The sequence below is a fragment of the Perca fluviatilis genome, chromosome 4 (genome assembly GCF_010015445.1).
Source record: "Perca fluviatilis chromosome 4, GENO_Pfluv_1.0, whole genome shotgun sequence".
NCBI lineage: Eukaryota > Metazoa > Chordata > Actinopteri > Perciformes > Percidae > Perca > Perca fluviatilis.
The window spans coordinates 1,884,460-1,908,731 of record NC_053115.1 but is presented as its reverse complement, the minus strand read 5'-3'; the positions used below and the strand labels follow the sequence as shown (position 1 = coordinate 1,908,731).

The 24,272-nt window shown below is 42.4% G+C and overlaps 2 protein-coding genes across 3 annotated transcripts; both read right to left on the bottom strand.

The window, feature by feature from the left end:
* Nucleotides 1–2,983: 2,983 nt before the first annotated feature.
* Nucleotides 2,984–8,458, bottom strand: LOC120558160 (uncharacterized protein C20orf85 homolog). The gene is made up of 4 exons (XM_039799091.1): nt 8,284–8,458; nt 5,117–5,210; nt 4,031–4,129; nt 2,984–3,372 (listed from the first exon to the last, which is right to left on the bottom strand). Exons 1-4 carry the CDS (start codon nt 8,340–8,342, stop codon nt 3,217–3,219), a joined length of 408 nt encoding a protein of 135 aa, XP_039655025.1. The 5' UTR covers nt 8,343–8,458; the 3' UTR covers nt 2,984–3,216.
* A 791-nt stretch (nt 8,459–9,249) lies between these two features.
* Nucleotides 9,250–23,828, bottom strand: LOC120558223 (boLa class II histocompatibility antigen, DQB*0101 beta chain-like). Of its 2 annotated transcripts, none has more exons than XM_039799185.1 (4): nt 23,742–23,828; nt 18,782–19,072; nt 12,617–12,892; nt 9,250–10,208 (listed from the first exon to the last, which is right to left on the bottom strand). In XM_039799185.1, exons 1-4 carry the CDS (start codon nt 23,791–23,793, stop codon nt 10,069–10,071), a joined length of 759 nt encoding a protein of 252 aa, XP_039655119.1. In that variant the 5' UTR covers nt 23,794–23,828; the 3' UTR covers nt 9,250–10,068. The 2 variants fall into 2 exon arrangements, with proteins under 2 accessions (XP_039655119.1, XP_039655120.1); XM_039799186.1 differs by having other exon boundaries at nt 23,746–23,821.
* Nucleotides 23,829–24,272: the final 444 nt, after the last annotated feature.

Sequence of the window (24,272 nt, the reverse complement as noted above, 5' to 3'; positions counted from 1 at the left end):
TTGTTGTCCTTCGTTCAGTTCCATTGTTTCCATTCCTCCATTCCATTCCACCACAGATCTATTCCATTCCATTCCACCATTCCATTCCACCCTCCACCAGTTCCATTCCATTCCATTCCATTCCCATTCCTGATCCTCATTCCTTCTCCGGGTCTGTCCCATTCCACTGAAGATCCATTCTTCCTGGGTCATTCCTGGATCCATTCCCTCCTTCAGATCTCATTCTTCCTGGATCCGTTCCGCTATCCATTCCTGGGTCCATGTCATCCTGGATCTGGTCTCGTCATTCCTGGGTCTCGGTCCTGGATCTCGTTCCTGGGTCCAGATCCTACTGGATCCGGGTATGTCCTGAGATCCGTTCTCCATTCCCTGAACATCCCGCCTGGGACTGGATTACCGGGACGGTCCCCAGGATCGTCCGGGCGGTCCTGGGACTCGTTCCGGGACGTTCGGGTCCTCCCCGTCCCGGTCGACCCCCGCCGGACTCGTTCTGATCATCGGGACCTCCTGGGACGTTCCACCGGGACCATTCCTGGGTCCTTCTGATCGTTACAGTCTCATTCCATTCTGCGTCTGGGTCTGTTCCTGGACCACCCCAGACAGACGGATCTTCCATCACCCCGACGGTGGGACCTAGGGTCCGGTCATCTGGGTCCATTCATCTTACGTTTCCCTGGTCATCCTGACGGTCCGCTTCGGGTGGAACGTTTTGGGTCGCATACGGACTTCTGGATTCCGGCCTGGGTCCGTACGTCCCGGTCCGCCTGGGTCCTGGATCTCGTTCCCCTGGGACGTTCCTGGGACAGTTCGCGGGTCGTTCCTGGATCTCGTTCCTGGATCCGTTGCCTGATCCGGCTCGTTCCTGGTCCCGGGACCTTACGACCTTCCTTTCATGGACTAATCCGCGATACGGTCTCGTTAGTCGTTCACCTGGATCCGTTCTGTGTCTTTCCAGTTCGTCGGGTCCGTTCCGCCGGGTCTGGCGCATGGGCTGGTCACCCCTCCCGGTTGGGTCCGGAGTCGGGTCTCATTCCACCTGGGTCCGTTCGGTCCTCTACGGGTCTTTCCGTTCGGTCCGGGTCTATCCGGGTCATTACAGGTCGGTTACCAGGACATTGGGTCCAACCGGATCGTCCGGACCGTTGCCTGTCTCTTGATGTCGGACAGTTCTGGGACCGTTCCTGGGTCTCGTTAGGGTCCGTTACGGGTCGTTCCGGATCGTTAGATCCATTCCACCGATCCATTTTACCATCATTCCTCGGGTCATTCCGTTGTCCTCCAGGTCCGTTACTCCACGGTGTTCCATTCCTACGAACGCTACAGATCGGTTCGTCCGCACCTGAAGACCTCCACCTACAGGTCTCGTTACACCGCCATCTACAGATCTGGTTACACCACCACCTACAGGTCTCGTTACACCACCACCTACAGGTCTCGTTACACCTCCACCTACAGGTCTCGTTACACCGTTACACCACCACCTACAGGTCTCGTTACACCACCACCTACAGGTCTCGTTACACCGTTACACCGCCACCTACAGGTCTCGTTACACCACCACCTACAGGTCTCGTTACACCGTTACACCTCCACCTACAGGTCTCGTTACACCGCCACCTACAGGTCTCGTTACACCGTTACACCACCACCTACAGGTCTCGTTACACCTCCACCTACAGGTCTCGATACACCTCCACCTACAGGTCTGGTTACACCTCCACCTACAGGTCTGGTTACACCACCACCTACAGGTCTCGTTACACCACCACCTACAGGTCTGGTTACACCTCCACCTACAGGTCTCGTTACGCCTCCACCTACAGGTCTCGATACACCTCCACCTACAGGTCTGGTTACACCTCCACCTACAGGTCTGGTTACACCACCACCTACAGGTCTCGTTACACCTCCACCTACAGGTCTGGTTACACCTCCACCTACAGGTCTCGTTACACCTCCACCTACAGGTCTCATTACACACCGCCACCTACAGGTCTGGTTACACCGTTACACCGCCACCTACAGGTCTCGTTACACCTCCACCTACAGGTCTCATTACACACCGCCACCTACAGGTCTGGTTACACCTCCACCTACAGGTCTCGTTACACCTCCACCTACAGGTCTCGTTACACACCGCCACCTACAGGTCTGGTTACACCTCCACCTACAGGTCTCGTTACAGCGCCACCTACAGGTCTCGTTACACCCGCCACCTACAGGTCTCGTTACACCTCCACCTACAGGTCTCGTTACACCGCCACCTACAGGTCTGGTTACACCTCCACCTACAGGTCTCGTTACACACCGCCACCTACAGGTCTCGTTACACCTCCACCTACAGGTCTCGTTACACCGTTACACCGCCACCTACAGGTCTCGTTACACCTCCACCTACAGGTCTCGTTACACCGCCACCTACAGGTCTCGTTACACCGTTACACCTCCACCTACAGGTCTCGTTACACCTCCACCTACAGGTCTCGTTACACCGTTACACCTCCACCTACAGGTCTCGTTACACCTCCACCTACAGGTCTCGTTACACCGTTACACCGCCACCTACAGGTCTCGTTACACCTCCACCTACAGGTCTCGTTACACCGTTACACCTCCACCTACAGGTCTCGTTACACCTCCACCTACAGGTCTCGTTACACCTCCACCTACAGGTCTGGCGTGCTCTTGGCTGCATATATAACAGGGGTACATGTAAACAAAGACTTTTCTGAAGACTGACAGCTGTGCACGATGTTATTTCTGAAAACGGAGAGGTAGAAATGTCCGTTTATGAAAATAGCCGCCACGTGTAAACGTAGCACCAGTGTTCTTGTTCACTCGTTGAAGAGACTTCTCCACACTGAGCTCTGGTGCACTTTGTGAGAAACCTTGTGTTTATATATTTGCAAATATATAATAAAATACAAAAGACCAAACTTAGTGTAGTCTTCAACTGTCTTATTTGTTTCACTGTTTAACTTCCCAAAAGCTGCTCCTGCTACAAAGGAGCTTCCATAACCGTGTGTCAGCGCCTTAATGAAGAAGAAAAGCAGTTATAACGAGACATAAAAGGACATTTCCAGAACATTTCACACCTGGATATACAGGCTATGATCTCATGGTTGATTTAGTTCATGTCTTTATTTAATGCTACATCCTGGTAGCTCACTGAGTCAGTGGTTAGCCAAGATGACACAGAGTGGTGGGGGCTTCAAGTCAGTTGCAAGAGTCAAAAGGCCAGCCCAGCTCCTTCAGAAAACTACGCCTCCCATGGTGCACTGGGGCATACTTTTCCAGCTGAAGATGCGAATGAGCTGAACGCCAACCAATCAGGGCCTGAGTTGTCTGAGGAACTGGAGGAGAGGCTCCAACCTGCATGGAGGAAAGAAACATGGATGGTGAGAGAGAGATAGATAGACAGACAGACAGACAGACAGACAGACAGACAGGTAGGTATGTAGGTAGGTAGGTAGACAGACAGATAGATAGACAGACAGATATATAGATAGATAGATAGATAGATAGATAGATAGATAGATAGATAGATAGATAGATAGACAGACAGACAGACAGACAGACAGACAGACAGACAGGTAGGTAGGTAGGTAGGTAGGTAGGTAGGCAGACAGATAGATAGATAGACAGACAGATATATAGATAGATAGATAGATAGATAGATAGATAGATAGATAGATAGATAGACAGACAGACAGACAGGTAGGTAGGTAGGTAGGTAGGTAGGTAGGTAGACAGACAGACAGACAGACAGACAGACAGATAGATAGACAGACAGACAGTCACACAGACAGGCAGACAGACAGAGAAATAGATAGATAGACAGACAGACAGACAGACAGACAGACAGACAGACAGACAGACAGGTAGGTAGGTAGGTAGGTAGGTAGACAGACAGATAGATAGATAGACAGACAGATAGATAGATAGATAGATAGATAGATAGATAGATAGATAGATAGATAGACAGACAGACAGGCAGGCAGACAGACAGACAGACAGAAAGACAGCGTACGTGGATATGTTTTTCTGCAGGGGTTGGAGGTCGTGCTGCCAGGTGATGGGGGAGTTCCACTCTGACCCCCTGCTTCAGCTTCACACTGTCCCTCTCGTACTGAAACACAGATAACACACACATAACACACACATAACACACATATAACACACATAACACACAGATAACACACAGATAACACACACATAACACACATTTAACACACATAACACACATATAACACACAGATAACACACACATAACACACATAACACACATATAACACACAGATAACACACACATAACACACATATAACACACATAACGACATATAACACACATAACACACATATAACACACATAACACACATATAACACACATAACGCACATATAACACACATAACACACATATAACACACAGATAACACACACATAACACACATATAACACACATAACACACAGATAACACACACATAACACACATATAACACACATAACACACATATAACACACAGATAACACACACATAACACACATATAACACACAGATAACACACACATAACAAAATATAACAATAATAATAACACATATAACACACAGATAACACACAGATAACACAACATAACACACATTTAAACATAACACATATAACACAGATAACACAACATAACACATAACACACATATAACACACAGATAACACAACAATAACAATACATATAACAATACAATAACATATAACACACAGATAACACATAACATAACAACACATAACACACATATAACACACAATAACACACAGATAACACAAAGATAACACACAGATAACACACATAACACACATTTAACACACATAACAAACATATAACAAACAGATAACACACACATAACACACATACAACACCACATATAACACACAGATAACACAACACACATATAACAAAATATAACAAAATATAACACACAATAACACACATAACACATAACACACATATAACACACACATAACAATATATAACAAATATAACATATATAACAATATAACACACAAAGAGGGAACCATATTTCCTATAAATCCGTCTTACACATAAGATGTGAATGTTACCACAAGTGGGTTGGAGAAGGTGTGTGTGGTGTTGTAGTGAGAGGTAGGTGTGGTGGGGAGAGTAAGGTGTGGGGGTACCTTTAACGGTGAAACACTTCAAATAATCAACTTATACAACACACACAACACAAAAAAAAAAAACACAAAATAAAATAAACACACACATATAAAATAAACACACACAATAACACACACACACACACATAAAATAATAATAATAACACACACACAAAAAACAAAAACAATATAATAATACTAACACATATAATACCAAAATAAAATAACAATAAAAACAATAAACGAATAACAATAATAATACACAAACACATACAAACAACATCAATAAACAAATCAAATCATAATACAATACAATAACAAACATAACAACAAACAACAACATACACAAACAACAAAAAAACAAAAACAATAACACAACACTATCATCAATATCAATATACCACAATAAAACATAATAACAACAAATATATAATAAACAAACACACACACACATATAAACACAACAAAACAAATCAATACACAACACAATAACATCAAACATATCATCATCACACAACATCATCAACATCATCATCAAAATCAAACAAATACAACATTACATCAATCATCAATATATCATCAATACCACATCATCAATACATCACTTATCATCAACAAATCACTCAAAATATCACCACATCATAATAAACACATCATCTATCAATAAACATCATCATCATCATCATCATCATCAACATCACATATACATACTATTGAACGCTAATTAATAATAAAAATTCATCAGATTGAAGATTGAAGATTGAATATTGAAGATTTGAAATATGAAGATTGAAGATGAATATGAAGATGAAAGGAAATTGAAGATTGAAATAGTTAATTCGAGCTAGAAGAGTGAAGATTGAAGATTGAAGATTGAAGAGTTGAAGAGTTGAAGAGTGAAGAGGTGAAGATTGAAAATGAAGATTGAGAGTGAAGATTGAAGATTGAAGAGTGAAAAGATGAAGAGTTGAAGAGTTGAAGAGTGGAAGATTGAAGAGTCGAAGAGTTGAAGAGTTGAAGATTGAAGATCGAAGAGTTGAGATGAAGAGTTGAAGATCGAAGATTGAAGAGGTGAAGAGTTAAGAGCTGAAGAGTTGAAGAGTTGAAGAGCTGAAGAGCTGAAGAGCTGAAGAGCTGAAAGAGCTGAAGAGCTGAAGAGTTGAAGAGTTGAAGAGCTGAAGAGCTGAAGAGCTGAAGAGCTGAAGAGTTGAAGAGCTGAAGAGTTGAAGAGCTGAAGAGTTGAAGAGCTGAAGAGCTGAAGAGCTGAAGAGCTGAAGAGTTGAAGAGATGAGTTGGAAGAGTTGAAGAGTGGAAGGGAGAGGAAGAGTTGAAGAGTTGAAGAGCTAAAGAGTTGAAGAGTTGGAAAGGTTGAAGAGCTGAAGAGTGAAGATTTGAAGAGTTGAAGAGCTTGAAGAGTTGAAAGGATTGAAGACTGAAGATTGAAGAGCTGAAGATTGAAGATCGAAGAGCTGGAAGATTGAAGAGTGAAGATTGAAGAGGAAGGGAAGAGTGAAGAAAAGATTGAAACTGAAGATTGAAGAGAAGAGGAAGAGGAAGAAAAGAAAAAAAAGAGAAGAGTGAAGAGGAAGAGTAAAGCTGAAGAGTTAAGAAAAAAACTATTTGTAATGTACCAAAAAACATCTTCCAGTTCTCATAAGAGCCAATCACACCAAAATCCTTCACATCATAACAAGATATTGTTATGAGAATGTTCTCCAGTGCCGTCCTCTCCAGTGGACTAGGGACAATCGGTTTTGGCCTTAGTCAACCTTAGATCCTTTAGTCCATTAGTCATGTCTGATGCTTCTTTATGCTGAATGACTTATTACCGAAACGCACTAGCACATCCCTGGTAAATTAAATAAGGGTTGACATCTAACCTCATAGATATCAACTGAAACCCACTTTGATTACTTCATTAAGGCAGTATTCTTGTATTACACGCTTCTGAAATAAGAGTTTAAACATGCAAAAGGAGGCATATCCATCAATATATGCACCTTTGCATGACCCTAAGGAGAAACCCAGATTTAAGATCGTATCAAATAAATTAATGATAGGTACAACTAAATGTCACTCAAGAACTCCTTAGGTCGAGAACAGCCCTAGTTTTGTCGTTGCTACTGCATACCAAATAATGAAATGTTGTCAATCAATAAATCTCCTTAAAACAAGGAATGTGTCTTGTTATACCATGATCATGGCAAGCTGTATTTCCCAGGGTACAACACAACGAATATTAAGAAGAAAAGAAAAGGAAGAAGAGAGAGTGAACGTGAATATGAATAATGACGATATATTAACAGTAGCAGTAATAATAGAGGTACAGGTAATACAGGTAAACACACTGTATGTAACCATTACAGAGGAGAACCATCCAGAAGCTTAAACATCAACATCTGTCTTTCATGAAAAAGTTATCCAAATAAAACAAACACACAACAAACGCAATAGAGGTACCAGATACCCAAAGGGCCAGATACAGCAGATTACACAACCATAACTCCCCCAGGGCCAGCACATCACACAGATACTAAGTTAAGCCAGACAGCACCCAAAGTACCAGACAACAACTACAAAAAAAACAGAAGCTGGGGTTACCAGATTACTACCAGATTACTAGCAGTTAGCAGGGTTACCAGATTACTAGCAGATTACTAGCAGTTAGCAGGTTTACCATATTACTAGCAGTTAGCAGGGCTACCAGATTACTAGCAGTTAGCAGGGTTACCAGATTACTAGCAGTTAGCAGGGCTACCAGATTACTAGCAGTTAGCAGGGTTACCAGATTACTAGCAGTTAGCAGGTTTACCAGATTACTAGCAGATTACTAGCAGTTAGCAGGTTTACCATATTACTAGCAGTTAGCAGGTTTACCAGATTACTAGCAGTTAGCAGGGCTACCAGATTACTAGCAGTTAGCAGGACTACCATATTACTAGCAGATTACTAGCAGTTAGCAGGTTTACCAGATTACTAGCAGTTAGCAGGGCTACCAGATTACTACCAGATTACTAGCAGTTAGCAGGTTTACCAGATTACTAGCAGATTACTAGCAGTTAGCAGGGCTACCAGATTACTACCAGATTACTAGCAGTTAGCAGGGTTACCAGATTTCATCCTGATGAACAACGTTGACGGGCTCAGACGTTCGCTGTGGCTCCGCCATTTGTCCTGACCAGTGTGTGTGTGTGTGTGTGTGTGTGTGTGTGTCTGTATGTGTGTGTGTGTCTCTATGTGTGTCTTTAAGTGTGTGTGTGTGTGTTTTGTGTCAGATAGAGTGTGTGTGTGTGTCTATCTAATGTCTAATGTTTCACCTGTGTGTAAGCCACACTGACAGGCCTGTTTACCGTCGTCATGGAGACTGACACACACATCTCTCTTCTCTTTGTCCTGTGTGTGTGTAACCGGGGCGACGGTGGGATGGATCCACTGGAGGGTGGCGGGGAGCTCAGACTGAAATACCTCAACAACTCACCAAAAACCAAACCATGTGCACGTTTCAGCCCACAGAACCAACTTTTAAAAAGATGCTTAACAGAAGTCGGCGGTGGCGTTTAAAAAAGCGCTCTGGACTTTTTTTTGGAAACACAGTTTACTCCGTAGGATTATAATGTCAAACAGACGCCAAGTGTGAACACTTAGCCTAACGTTACAATTACAGCTGGAATCACTTCAATTTCACATATGCTGATAGCCAGGCTCTGATTGGCTAGCTGTTAGCCAATCAGAGCAGCTTAGCTCGTTGAATATTAATGAGAACCGGCACAGATCGAGCTGAGTCTTCCTGCAGGCTCTCTATACCACGCTAGAATGACTTGAAACAAGGTAACCAAGGTTACAGAGTCCATGGTAGACCTTCAGCCATCACCACAAAGTCATGAAATACGTGTGTCAGGGCCCCTTTAATGTGCAACAATTTCCAAATCACCGTCTCATTGTATTACATCTATTTGTATGCAATGTGTTATGTAGATAATGCTTTCTTTTATTATTCAGATGCGAGGAAAATGAGGTCCAGGTTGAAAATATGCTAATAATAATAATAATAATAATGATTATTTAACAGGGTAGTTATTTATTTTTTTTGTATTTTATTAATTTAATTGTCAGGCACCATGCACAGTTCAGGCCCTGCACCAGAGTTAGCTATACAGCTAATTTACATCTGTGGTCCCTGGGCAATGGAGATAAAAGGACAATATAGACAATACAGACAATACTATCAAAACAGATAGAAACTTAACAACATGTGACAAGCATTACTCACATATAAACCAAAATACAAATATACATTCCATGTTATAAAAAGATCAATGATCACATAGTTGATTCGTCTTCAGCCAAGTCTTTAAGGACATTTTAAAACTGCTGAGAAGACTTGCACAATCTCTAATATGAAGTATTATATAAGAAATATAACTTAATTCACACAGAAATATGAATTAAGTTCCACTTCTCTACTACAGTAAATGAAAAAGCTGATTGACCAAATGTAGTCTTCCTAAATTGAGTGTAACAGTCACCTCTTACAGAAACCCTGGTGACCCTTACATTATTTCTACAAAATGACACACATTGCTTGAGTGGGGCTGGTGCAAGATCATGGGTCAATTTATACATCCGGCACATGTCTGCAAAAGAGAGAAAACTGTCAAAGGTTAATAGGTTGTGTTTTTTTATGATGGTGCAGTGATGGTAGGTTCTTGGTTTTTTGTCAAGAAGTTTCACAGCTTGTTTGTAAAGGGCACATACAGGTTTTAGCGTAGTCCCACCTGCCTGGGACCAGCTTTTAGAACAGTAAGATAAATATGAGAAGATCACTGAATGCAAAAACAGTTTAGCTGCAGCTATTGGTAACTGGTGTCTTATATGTCTAAAATTAGCTAAACTAGTTATAAAGTGTTTGAAAATCGTGGATCAGAGCTTTTCCTCCTGTAGTGGACCAGTCCCGAGGACAGTAACACAGCTCCCAACAGCAGGGCAGAGGCTCCACCAATCAGGAAGCTTCTCTCAGACTGATGCATGGAAGAATCTGGAACAAAACGACATCACAAACGGCTATTATATGTGCAGAAGACACAGACTACGTTTACATGCAGCCAATAACCCGTTCAAAACCGGAATATTAGCAATAACCCGGTCGCGCACGGCCATGTAAACACCGGCAAAAACCCGAATATGCTACCTGGGTTACCCCTTTTCTAACCCGAAAGTTTGGTCATGTAAACGCGTATCGGCATATCCCATCAAAAGGAACATTGATTTGTGTTCTGCGCATGTTCTATTCGCAAGGAATCTTGGTCTTTTGAGTAGAGGAACTTCTTGTATGCGCCAGAAAACATAGTTATAATAATAATTATATACTATAATAATATAGTTATATATATATATATATGTCAATGCAGAATACTTGCGCGCAGTATACCGGAAGTAAACAAGAAGTAGAGGTAAACATGGCGAGACGCAGCACAGCACCACACTTTTGGAGCGAGGAGGAAACCAATTTCTTCATTAGTGTGGTGAAAACCATGAATATAATGTCTTTTATTAGTGTGGTGAAAACCATGAATATAATGTCTTTTATTAGTGTGGTGATAAACCATGAATATAATGTCTTTATTAGTGTGGTGAAAACCATGAATATAATGTCTTTATTAGTGTGGTGAAAACCATGAATATAATGTCTTTATTAGTGTGGTGAAAACCATGAATATAATGTCTTTATTAGTGTGGTGAAAACCATGAATATAATGTCTTTTATTAGTGTGGTGAAAACCATGAATATAATGTCTTTATTAGTGTGGTGAAAACCATGAATATAATGTCTTTTGTTAGTGTGGTGAAAACCATGAATATAATGTCTTTATTAGTGTGGTGAAAAGCATGAATATAATGTCTTTTGTTAGTGTGGTGAAAACCATGAATATAATGTCTTTTATTAGTGTGGTGAAAACCATGAATATAATGTCTTTATTAGTGTGGTGAAAACCATGAATATAATGTCTTCATTAGTGTGGTGAAAACCATGAATATAATGTCTTTTGTTAGTGTGGTGAAAACCATGAATATAATGTCTTCTGTTGACGGCAGAAAGTACCGAGATAGTGAGATTTATAAGAAGGGGACCGAGAAGTTATTACGTCTTAAGGTTGTCCGTAGGCTACGTCCAGACGCTAACCGTGCGTCGCCGTTTATTTCGGGATATCGCCAATTGATTACAAATTCCATGTAGGAGTAACTCTCTTTGCTCACGCATGTAAACGGGTTATTCCGAATGTTTCAGAAACCTGAATAGTGACCTTAACCCGACCATAACCCGAAAATTGACAGCTTGTAAACGTAGTCACAGATTCCTGTTGATGAAAAAATAATGCTGCACCTAAAGTTACAGTCTCAAAGCTCTTTGTTTTGCTCTGTTTGGTGGAGTGGCGATAACGGTAACTGCAGCTGTGTTTTTGGGATCTCACTTTCACTTGTTTTTGAAGTTTCATTTTCTGTGGTGAGATTTGTTGCCGTAGTAACAACACGTTCTCACTCCGAACTCGTAAAATACGGACGTTTGGACAGTGGCTGTCAGCGTCTGAAGCGACGAAAACAGCAAACAGCTAGCTAGACTATCTGTCCAATCTGAGTTCTCTGTTGCACGATTGGTTTAAAGAAATGCCGATAAACCAGAGCACGTTTTTCTCCCATCCCAGAATGCTGTGTGGACTAGACAGACCCTCCCTCTGCAGCGCTGTGGAAGAAGGTCTGGCAATGCGAGACTAGCTAATCCACAACCTAACGTGAGCTAAAATCTACTTTGCCATATTTCGTTTAGTGATCAGAGACAGAAGAGGCTGCGATGGCAATGCACATTCATGTTCAAATATCAACAATCTTCACGCAGCATCGCTTACTGCACCTTTACATTTGCATTTATTTAAATGAAAATCAAGATTATTACTTTAAAGGTGCCCTGCCATACAAAACCGTTTTTACTTGTATTTGTTGAAATCTGTTAGTCCATATGTGTATGTGTTATGTGGTGAATGTGAAAATGAACTGCTACCTCCTCTGTCAGCTCTAGCCACTGAACAGAAATAAGCAGAGAAATCAGACCAATCACAACAGCTGGTCAGTCTGACATCATGTTGCCTGAGCTCATTACTATTCATGAGCTCGCCCAGTTGCGCTGGGTAAAGGATTCTGACAGCCAGGCTCTCATTGGCTAGCTGTTAGCCAATCAGATTCAAACAGCTTAGCTTGTTGAATATTAATGAGAACTGACAGAAATCGAGCTGAGGCTTTCTATACCATGCTAGAATGGATTGAAACAAGGTAACCAAGGCATTTGTCATGAAATACATGTGGCAGGGCACCTTTAAGATTAAAAAAGGACATTGTGCTCTTTCAGAATCAATTCACATTAATATAATATAATCGTAGCTCCATCCTCACCCCAGTTATAAATCTTGGGCTTCCTGAGGCTGACATGCTCCACCATACAGCTGACCCCGTCCTGCCGGCCAGGTGTGTACTCCAGGTAAGAGTGGACCTGATAGGTCCAGTCTCCGTTTGTTATCACCTCGCTAAAGGTCACGCCCGAGGTCACTTCCTGTCCGTTCCGGTACCACGTCACCCTGATGTTTTTGGGGTAGAAGTCATATGCGCTGCAAACCAGCATGGTGCCGTGGCTGGAGCTGGTGGTCTCCACAAGCGTGACGCTGGGTTCAGCTGAGACCAGAAAGTGAAGAGTTTTTACTGAAAGATAGCACGTTGGCCCAGGGTTTGGTTAGCCTAGCTTAGCATAAAGACTGGAAACAGGGAAAAACAGCAAACAAGGCTTTGTCTGAATTGAAAAAAACCTCTAAAGCTCACAAATGTTGACAATGCATTTAGTTTGTTTAATAGTGTTCTTAGGAGAGAACTATATCTTGGTGAATAGTGGTGACAGTGAGGTGGCCAGGTCTGGTAGCATTATGCTAAAAGCAAAAGCCTGTATATCGTACCTGTGCTCACCAATCTGGCAACTTACCGTACACAGAGCCTGAGTCACTGCAGTCAGGTCCTGGGCGGATGGATAAATGGCTGTTTATCAAGAAATAGTTCCAACTCATAGCTTCTCTTGAACCACAAAATGTTGTTTTTGCAGTTTCTATGTGTATGATTTAAATTAAGAAGACACAATGTGTTAATTAGTGGGTTTTAAAGGTGTTGGGGTATCTTTTAACTTTGGACAGAGTCAGGCTAGCTGTTTCCCCTGCTTCCAGTCTTTAAAGGGATACGCCACCGTTTGTTGAAATAGGGCTTATCACAGTCTCCCCTAGCTGTAGATAGGTGAAATAGGGCTTATCACGGTCTCCTCTAGCTGTAGATAGGTGAAATAGGGCTTATCACGGTCTCCTCTAGCTGTAGATAGGTGAAATAGGGCTTATCACAGTCTCCCCTAGCTGTAGATAGGTGAAATAGGGCTTATCACAGTCTCCCCTAGCTGTAGATAGGTGAAATAGGGCTTATCACGGTCTACCCTAGCTGTAGATAGGTGAAATAGGGCTTATCACGGTCTCCCCTAGCTGTAGATAGGTGAAATAGGGCTTATCACGGTCTCCTCTAGCTGTAGATAGGTGAAATAGGGCTTATCACAGTCTCCCCTAGCTGTAGATAGGTGAAATAGGGCTTATCACGGTCTACCCTATAGGTGAAATAGGGCTTATCACAGTCTCCCCTAGCTGTAGATAGGTGAAATAGGTCTTATCACGGTCTCCTCTAGCTGTAGATAGGTGAAATAGGTCTTATCACGGTCTCCCCTAGCTGTAGATAGGTGAAATAGGGCTTATCACGGTCTCCCCTAGCTGTAGATAGGTGAAATAGGTCTTATCACGGTCTCCCCTGGCTGTAGATAGGTGAAATAGGGCTTATCACGGTCTCCCCTAGCTGTAGATAGGTGAAATAGGGCTTATCATGGTCTCTCCTGGCTGTAGATAGGTGAAATAGGTCTTATCACGGTCTCCCCTGGCTGTAGATAGGTGAAATAGGGCTTATCATGGTCTCCTCTAGCTGTAGATAGGTGAAATAGGGCTTATCACGGTCTCCCCTGGCTGTAGATAGGTGGGGTCTCCCCTAGCTGTAGATAGGTGGGGTCTCCTCTAGCTGTAGATAGGTGGGGTCTCCTCTAGCTGTAGATAGGTGGGGTCTCCTCTAGCTGTAGATAGGTGGGGTCTCCTCTAGCTGTAGATAGGTGGGGTCTCCTCTAGCTGTAGATAGGTGAGGTCTCCTCTAGCTGTAGATAGGTGGGGTCTCCTCTAGCTGTAGATAGGAGGGGTCTCCTCTAGCTGTAGATAGGTGAGGTCTCCTCTAGCTGTAGATAGGTGGGCCAACACATTGTTTGTGCATGCATTGTTTTAGTCCGGTGCAACACCGGCAGCGCCGCCGCTAGTTAGCTTAGCGTAGTGAATGGAATCCTATGTTGCCGGTTAGCATGTTGTGAGTAAAAGTGAGCCAACAAAAGACAAAAAAACAACCTAATTACTTGCACTACAAAAAATGCGTTGGCCCACCTATCTACAGCCAGGGGAGACCGTGATAAGAACTATTTCAACACACGGTGGCGTATCCCTTTAACAATCAATCAATCAATCAATCAATCAATCAATCAATCAATCAATCAATAATTCATTTTTATTTGTCACATGAAATCGTACAACGTACAATTTCAGTGAAATGTGATCAGCTCCTTAAATGTGTGCATGATTCATCAGACAGCAGAATGTGGCCGTCAGATTGGCACACAGAAAAATAGTCACCCTGTTAAACGGTACCAGCACAGACTCCAACTCGTCCAGAACTCTGCTCTAGAATAAAATTATTATTATTATTATTATTATTAGCACTCCAGGATTCAGCCAAGTCTCGGGAAAGGACACCCCAGCTCCTGACTTCTCATTGGAAACCGACACAAAAACGGCGGCACACAGGCGACCCAGCTAACTGTGTGATTGCTGTGTCTCAAACCGCAACCTTCTGTCAGTACACTGCTAATGGTCACTGACCACTTCCTGCCGTAGCGCCCACTTTGGATGGTTAGTGTTGACCCAAAATGAACACTTAATGTTAAAACACTTACCGGAAATGACGAGCGGTCGGCTCGCCCCGCCGCCTCTCAAAATCTGATGAAGATCTTTTAAACTGACCTTTGCTGATCTGAGATGAAGACAGATTCAGCAAACTGCTATGGCCTACTTCTCGCTTAAAATGTTTTCAGAAACACGTTTCGGTGAACTATTTTAGTCCGATATGAGATCGGATTCTGAACGAGACGCCCGTTACGCTCTGTTGTGAAATCCGGGAGAAGCCAGACCCACGTGTCGCGTTCGTCCAATCAGCTGCCGGTCGACGTCCCTGGTCCCGCCCCTTTCCGCTGCGTTGTCCAGATGGCGCCCGTTTAGTGCGCGTAGTGTCCATCGTTCCACACTGAACTTTTTGACCGTTTTTAGGGGGTCATCCTGGTACTTTCAGTACTCAGACTTTTTGCGTTATCTCCACGATAAACTTAAAACTAAGTGTTTGAAGTGTGCAAGTAGGTGGTTTGAGACACAGCCCTACACACTGGCTAGCAGGATGCCCAGTAGAAATAGTCTTTAATTCCTCCATGCTTGCCTCATTGCCCCTTCTGATCTAGACAACTAATATTTGTAAAATAGAAAAACAGCAAAGATTTTGTGGAGGTGACAGAGAGGCGCCTAGAGAGTCCCGTGCTTACTAGAACAGTAAGCCGCAGTCACACCAACTAGTTAGGGAAAGTTAGGCATTTGTTTTGCAAATCTGCTAAAAAAATTCTCACCAATAGCTTTTTTTACCATGTGTTCCTATAGGTGTCTAGTAACACCTCCCAATTTATCCATGGCCAAATCCTCGGGAAAACGCCTGGAGAGCCAATCAAAGTCAGGGTGCCCAGAGGGCCTGGGTAAAAATACTGAAAGTATTTTTTTTTTTACCAATATTAGCTTTTGAGATGTCTAACTGGGGTTTTTAGGGATGCTGGATCTATCCCAGCCATTCGTTTTGAATAAAAATGACTCCTTAATCCATTATTCACCCCAAATCCATACATCTGTCATATTTAAACTATGGATTTTGGGTGAAGAATGGATTCTCAACATTCAATTCGAGATAAACCCACTCTAAAAAACTTTTACAAGACACTACAGTAATGACACCTGCTATGCACATGCTCAGTATAATTACCTCTCTGCATGTGGAGAAGGACCATGGATCAAAATGCACTAGAGGATGTAAACAGCTTCACATACCTTGGTAGCATCATTTCAAGGGAAGGTGGCACGGAGGACGATGTCCAAGCCAGGATCGGAAAAGCAAGGAAAACATACAACATGCTAAACAATATCTGGAAGGCAAAAAACTTGTCACTCAAGACCAAACTGCAAATCTTCAACTCAAACGTAAAGACCACTCTACTCTATGGCTCAGAAACCTGGAGAATTACCACCACCATACTCAATAAGCTGCAGACCTTCACCAACCGATGCCTCAGACGCCTCCTAGGAATATACTGGCCTAACACCATCTCTAACGCCAACCTGTGGGAACTCACCAAACAAGACCCAATAGAAATGCAAATCCGGAGGAGGAAATGGAAGTGGATAGGGCACACGCTCAGGAGAAAGAAATCAATCACTAAACAGGCGCTGACGTGGAACCCACAGGGCAGGAGGAAGAGAGGCAGACCGACAACCACCTGGAGAAGAACCACAGAACAGCAGATGAAGAAAGAAGGGCTGACGTGGCAACATCTGGAGAGGAGGGCCCAAGGCCGGAGAGGATGGAAGAGCTTCGTCGATGGCCTATGTTCCTATGGGAATCTAAAGGCTTAAGTCTAAGTAAGTCAGATGTGGAGAAGGAGCAGGAGTGCTGCAAGAACATCTTCCCTTTCTAAACCTGACGGCTGACCCTCAGCAGTAGAGCCAGTGGGACTGATCAGTCTCCCCGAGGTCCAAAACGTTCCTCAGAACACACCGAAGAGACGCAGACTTGAGCGTGCGTTCTGCGCGTGCGCGAGACGTAATATGTCTCCATAACAGCAGGCGGCGCTAATCTGTATTGTCGCACAAAAAATTAAAACCGGCAGCTGATTGGACGAACGCGTCACATGCGGTCTGACTTCTCCCCAACCGTCATGGCGTCTCGTTCAGAATCTGATCTCATATTGGACTAAAATAGTTCACCGACACGTTTCTGGAAACATCTGAAGAGAGAAATAGGCCGTGCAGTTGCTGAATCTGTCTTCATCTCAGATAAACACAGGTCAGTTTAAAAGATTTTACTCAAATTTTGAGAGACTCTAGTCACGTTCATCCCATTGACATATATATTAATGGACCAATAGACCCCGTTGCTCTGGACGGAGACCAGTGAAGGATATTAGAAGCACTTTTCCGGTGATCTCTTGCTTTACTGCGCAGCCTCCAACTGACAGAGACAGCGTAAATGTGACGTGAGCAACCTGTCTGAAAGTTGTAAGTGTTCTGGTAGCTGTGCCAAGAGAAATCTCAATCATTCCCAATCTTACAGAGACGGAGAGCGTAGGTATATGTAAGGAGATAACATAGACACAGGCTAATTACTGATCACTAACATGCTAGTTAACATTAGTCATTAAACCTAAACAGCTAACGTAAGTCGAAACTGCCTGCGAGCTTCTCCTGTACTATACGGTAATTCCTCTACTGTGTGACAGTAAGTCTCGTGGTTATGACCCAATCGTTAGCCTATTGTTATAAAAGCGTCTGCTACGGAGCCATAACGTGAGATACAAGGTAATGGAGCCTTTTATACGTTGTTGTGTTTCTTTCGAACTAAACAATGGACAAATAGAGTCTTTAAACGCTTCAGATGTAAAGTTATTCTCAGTCAAGTGACGTAAAAAAAAAATGGCGGTCAGCGGAATGCTAACAGGAGGTGATGGCCAGTTAGCAACAAAATGGCGCCATGATGGCTCGAGTTCTGAGCTTACCCCCTTGGTTCATCCCGCTCGTCATATCCAGGTTAGCTCTCCACCAATCAGATGGGTCATTGAGTCCGACTGCCCGCCCTCTGACCCAGCAAGTCAAGTCGACCCAAATGAAGGCCGACAGCCCCCCAGACTGACGACGGCACGGGACACACCGAACAGACTCCAGTCACCGACCTCACCAGACTGTCCAACGGCCGATTATCGGCTCGGTGTGTCAGCGCCTTTAGGCCTCCTGCACACTGGCTGCGTGGCGTAAGCGTGGTGTGTCTGTTGCGTGTCTGTTGCGTGGTGTTTTCTACGTCTTTCCACACCAGAAAGGTGTCTGACGCGGCGCTGCTGCTGCTGCTGTACTGCTAGCCTTGTCTGAACACATGGATGTTTCCCATAAACATGAATATATACTGATCTGATTACAGCAAAGACAACATCGGCAGTGTTGACGGCAAAATAGGCTCCAGAAGGTTTCGCTACGCTCTAACCTGTTAACATGGGAGCCCAAATATTAACGGACATGCCACGCAGCCAGTGTGTAACCGGCCTTAAACACACACGAGACTGAACATAGATCGTGTGTTGAGTGATTGAATATTTACCCATGTTCTCCTCAGTTATGTTAAATATCAAATCGACATTGTTGACACATATCAGTTCCTTCTCCACTCTCCTCTGCAGAAGATCATGCTTGTCTGCGTTTAACATCGACGCAGACACTAATCCAGCTGGAGTGAAGCCCGTCCAGCTCCCGACGGTGCTGTTGTACTGCATCATGAACTCTTCGTTAAAGTACCAGTCGACCAGATATTCCACCTGCTCGCGGTCTCTGGAGTACATGGCACACCAGAAGTCGGCATACATGAAGTACCCATTTCCATCGGCGTCACAATCTGAAAGGTAAAGGAGAAGCCACAAATGTGTACTGTCTCTTTTTAAAAACTAAATGATTTTTTTTAGTTTTTCCCAGTTGCTAACACACTATAATGACATGCGTAGCACAATTATTTAAACTGACACACAGAGAGCAAAACCTCTTCTCAAGTCTCCAAAAGTCTAAACACGGTTTCTGCTTTACACACATTTTGCTATTCAAAACGGCACTTTTTAAATGCACTGAACACGGTTCTCTGCATAAGTCTGTCATAAAGTCACATATTTGCCATTTCAAAACACTGCCATTCAAAATGACACTACATGAGCTGATTGGACAATATATGAGCCACCTGACCAATCACCTCCAAGGTTCATTGTTTCCACTTTAATCAGGAAGTAAGCACTATGATGCCTCTTTTTTCTATATATTTTTTCTGCAGTTTTCTTTTTCAGTTTACTGTGTTTTGTGAGCATATTTTTGTTCAGTCCAATGTAAATATATCTGCTGTGCATATGTTGCACTGACTTGTTTGGTGAAAAATAAAAATAAAAATGTTTCAACAGCATGTGTGTGTATCTGCAAATATTTCTGTGCATGTGAACAATCTGAAGAATTTTCTACAATTTGAACTATTTTAGTATTATGACAAAGCATACTAAATATGAGAGTGCTTTTCATTATGCCCAACAGTGTGTAGTTGGTTAGACAAAAATCTGGTAATATGAATGAAGTGTGTGCCATGTGGTGCAAAAGGTTGATTTTGATAATGATATATGTAGTTTTGGTTGCAGTGCTTCATTTTGCAGGATATATATGAGGTATTTTGCAGTTTGGGTGTGTGGTTTTGTGAATTGTGTTGAGTATTTTGATAAAACCAGCCTAGTTTGCAAAATTGTGTTTTAGCAATTGTAAAAAACTGTAATATTCAGACACAGTAGGTCCATTAGTATTTAAAATGTGGTAGTTTACATGCCCATACAATGCTTAAAGCTACAGTGCGTAGTTTCTGTCGCCCCCATGAGGAATTCTAAGTAATGACAACAACACTGTCGGTGCAGCCACATGATACGAGGATGATACAATGATTCAAGGCCTGTGATTGGTCAACTGGTCCTGTGTGTTGATAGTCGGTGTTTCAAGGACTGTGATTGGTCAGTTGGTCCTGTGTGACTGTGATTGGTCAGCTGGTCCTGTGTGACTGTGATTGGTCAGCTGGTCCTGTGTGACTGTGATTGGTCAGCTGGTCCTGTGTGTTGATAGTGGGTGTTTCCAGCAGCCTACTGTGGGGAGTAGCAACATGCTAGTTCACTGACATCAGCTCTGCTAATAAACTCAGACATATGTTGGTTACAATGACGGGGTTATCTGTTTGTAAAGTGTCTATATGTCAGTAATGTTTTGAAATTAGCACTTCTCCAGCAAGCAGTACTTTGTGGGCAGTTTTGCTAAAGTTAGCTTGCTAACAAAACATAAACTGGCTGGCAGACACCTCGCAGATACCCTCAGACTTATCTCCCCCTAGCGTTATGGTGGTGAAATGCTCCGCAATGCAAAGCAACCCCGACGCAGAACTCCCAAAGGGTCACGACGCCATAAGAGCCACGGAGTAGCTACGGCGTGGAGTTGACGCAGAAGCATAAAACAGCCTTCAGGGCAATGTTTTCTCGACCTAAAAAAAAACCCTACAGGCACTTTATAATGTTTTTATCCACTGGAAGGACACCCTACAGACATTTTATCATGTTTTCTCCACTGAAAGGGCACCCTAGAAGGCATTTTATCATGTTTTCTCCACTGGAAGGGCACCCTACAGGCATTTTATCATGTTTACTCCACTGAAGGGACACCCTAGAAGGCACTTTATCATGTTTTCTCCACTGAAAGGACACCCTTAGGGCACTTTATCATGTTTTCTCCACTGAAAGGGCAACCTAGAAGGCATTTTATCATGTTTTCTCCACTGGAAGGACACCCCAGAATGCATTTTATCATGTTTTCTCCACTGGAAGGACACCCTTAGGGCAATTTATCATGTTTTCTACACTGGAAGGGCACCCTTAGTACACTTTATCATGTTTTCTCCACTGTAAGGACACCCTACAGGCATTTTATCATGTTTTCTACACTGAAAGGGCACCCGTAGGGCATTTTATCATGTGTTCTACACTGGAAGGGCACCCTGTGGGCACTTTATCATGTATTCTTCACTGAAAGGACACCCTACAGGCATTTTATCATGTTTTCTCCACAAGAAGGGCACCCTTAGGGCACTTAATCATGTTTTCTCCATTGAAAGGACACCATAGAAGGCACTTTATCATGTTTTCTCCACTGAAAGGGCACCCTACAGCCATTTTATGTTTTCTCCACTGAAAGGGCACCTTTAGGGCACTTTATCATGTTTTCTCCACTGGAAGGACACCCTAGAAGGCATTTTATCATGTTTTCTCCACTGGAAGGGCATCCTTAGGGCCCTTTATCATGTTTTTCTCCACTGGAAGGGCACCCTTAGGGCACTTTATCATGTTTTCTCCACTGAAAGGGCACCCTGTGGGCACTTTATCATGTATTTTTCACTGAAAGGACACGCTAAAGGCATTTTATCATGTTTTCTCCACAAGAAGGGCACCCTTAGGGCACTTAATCATGTTTTCTCCATTGAAAGGGCACCCTAGAAGGCACTTTATCATGTTTTCTCCACTGAAAGGGCACCCTACAGCCATTTTATAATGGTTTCTCCACTGAAAGGGCACCTTTAGGGCACTTTATCATGTTTTCTCCACTGGCAGGACACCCTAGAAGGCATTTTATCATGTTTTCTACACTGAAAGGGCACCCTTAGGGCAATTTATCATGTTTTCTACACTGGAAGGGCACCCTTAGTGCACTTTATCATGTTTTCTCCACTGTAAGGACACTCTACAGGCATTTTATCATGTTTTCTACACTTAACATAACCCTGATACATCTCGACAACTATTGTGATAGATTGCCACGAAATTTTGATCAGACCGGAAGAAAACTTACAGTAAGCAAAACCTATTTCAAAGTCTGTGTGCGCACCGGACTATTGTTTGAGACTCAGTTGAAAATGTTGTTGTGGTATACTTTCGAGTGAATACTCACGACAACCCACAGAGATTTACCCAAATATCGTGTAGGCAAGTTTCACTAACGTGACTCTGTGGCCAAAAAGCTACTTATAATTTCTAAGACCGGAACAGAGTTGCTGTGAAGCTCAAGTTCCTCATTCAGATCACTGGAGTATACGAAAATAAAAAAGCAGAAGTTAGACACCCTAAATCTACAAAGATACTGACACCGTCTGCTATGTTTGAATATAATTGTGATTTTATAACCCTAATGCTCCATAGTGCATGTGGGATAACAGGGATACATGGGGCATAATCAGAAATACCACACTATAATACAAATACTGCATCACAGTTAAAGGTCTGGCATTCCTACTTTTAGTTCATAAATTGAGGAACAAAAGTATAAGCAGCGAATGTACTAAAAGTATCAGATGTAAAAGTACTCAATAGGCACAGAAAGAGTGTTCTAGATTATTATTACTGATGCACAAAGATTAAGGCAGCTTTTAAATGCTTTAGATTAGATTCAACTGTATTGTCATTGTACAACGAAATGCAGTTTGCGTCCAACCAGAAGTGCAAAAAAGCAGAAAAGTGCAACGTGATATACAAGTATAGACAGGTGGAGACAGGACAAAAGATATATTGCAGTGTTATAAGAGCAGAATATATATGGCTATGTAATATGAACAATGTATGAACAACATGTACAGATATGTGCAATGTAGTAGCAGTGACATTATAATAGTAGAAAGAATAATATAGATATAGATATAGATATATGTAGTGTATTAGGAGGATATATAATGAGAAAAACTGAATAAATATGGATATTCTGTATGCACCATATAGACAGATATGTGCAGTATGTACAGATATGTGTAGAGTGGTAACATTAGAGTAGTAAGAATAAGTGTATGTGCAGGATGCATAGTATGAAGAGCAGTAGAATATGGCTATGTATAGGTGTACTTACAGTATGTACATCTGTAAATACATAAATAGAACAGTATGGGTGGGGTAGGGTGGTGCAAATTGTCCGTGTGGGGGGGGGGGGGCTTAGTTGGTTGGTTGTCACTGGGATGCCGAGCTAGAGTTCAGTAGGGTGACAGCCACTTATCTGGTTGAGGTTGAGCTTATTTAAACTAAATAGTCTTATATTACATATGCCACCCAACAGTTGGTTAAGAGGAGACTTATCTTCAGGCAGTAAACTAACAGTAAGGACTTTAGTTCCCAAACATATCAATCTCATATGATTTAAAGTATAAATATATTATATTTGAATCTTTTAGGTGCAGAAACATTGTGTTATATAAGTAAATGTTATTAAAGTCTGACCTACCAGCATAACAGTTGTCTTTCACTTTAAACTTCGACACAAGTTCAGTTTTATACAATAACATAAATTAAATTCAAGTTTTCCTGTGAAGTACATGGTGTGTGTATTGGGTATGAAGGGGCTTGAGACATACAGCTTCTATTTATAAAAGATTTGACTTTCTGAGACATCAACGTCAATGATGTAATGCTGTGTTACACAAAACCATCAATGGATACATAAAAATGGAGAAAAGTAGAATAACTCACCCACAGACTGAGAGAAAAGACACAGAGAGAGCAGGCATGTGAAGCATTTCATGTTGAATCCACTACTAGACCGTACTGCTGTGGCTTCTCAACCACGTCTGGGCAGTTCACACATGATTCTTCCCTTTTGACTACTGAGACCACTCAAAGTGATCCTTTAAACATGTAGTTTAGGCCAACCTTTTCTTATAAAAATCTGTTTATAAATCACTCATTTGCAATTAGGAAACTTTTTTTCTGAATAAATACATATAAAAATCAAATGTCAATGTATTTTATTTGTTTAAGTAAGTAAGTATTGTTTAAGTGTGTTTGCTCCATCCTGTGGTGTTCAGAGTGTAACTTCTTACAGTGTGTGTGTTAGCACCATCCAATCAGAATCGAGTATTCACCCAGACCATGGTATAACCAACAATATCCCCTCATGGCCACTAAAGTGTTTTATAATGTTTAAGCACAGAGAGAATATTTGAACACAATCTCTGGTGATTTCATCATGAATCAAAATGTTCACAAACAAGTTCAGAAAGT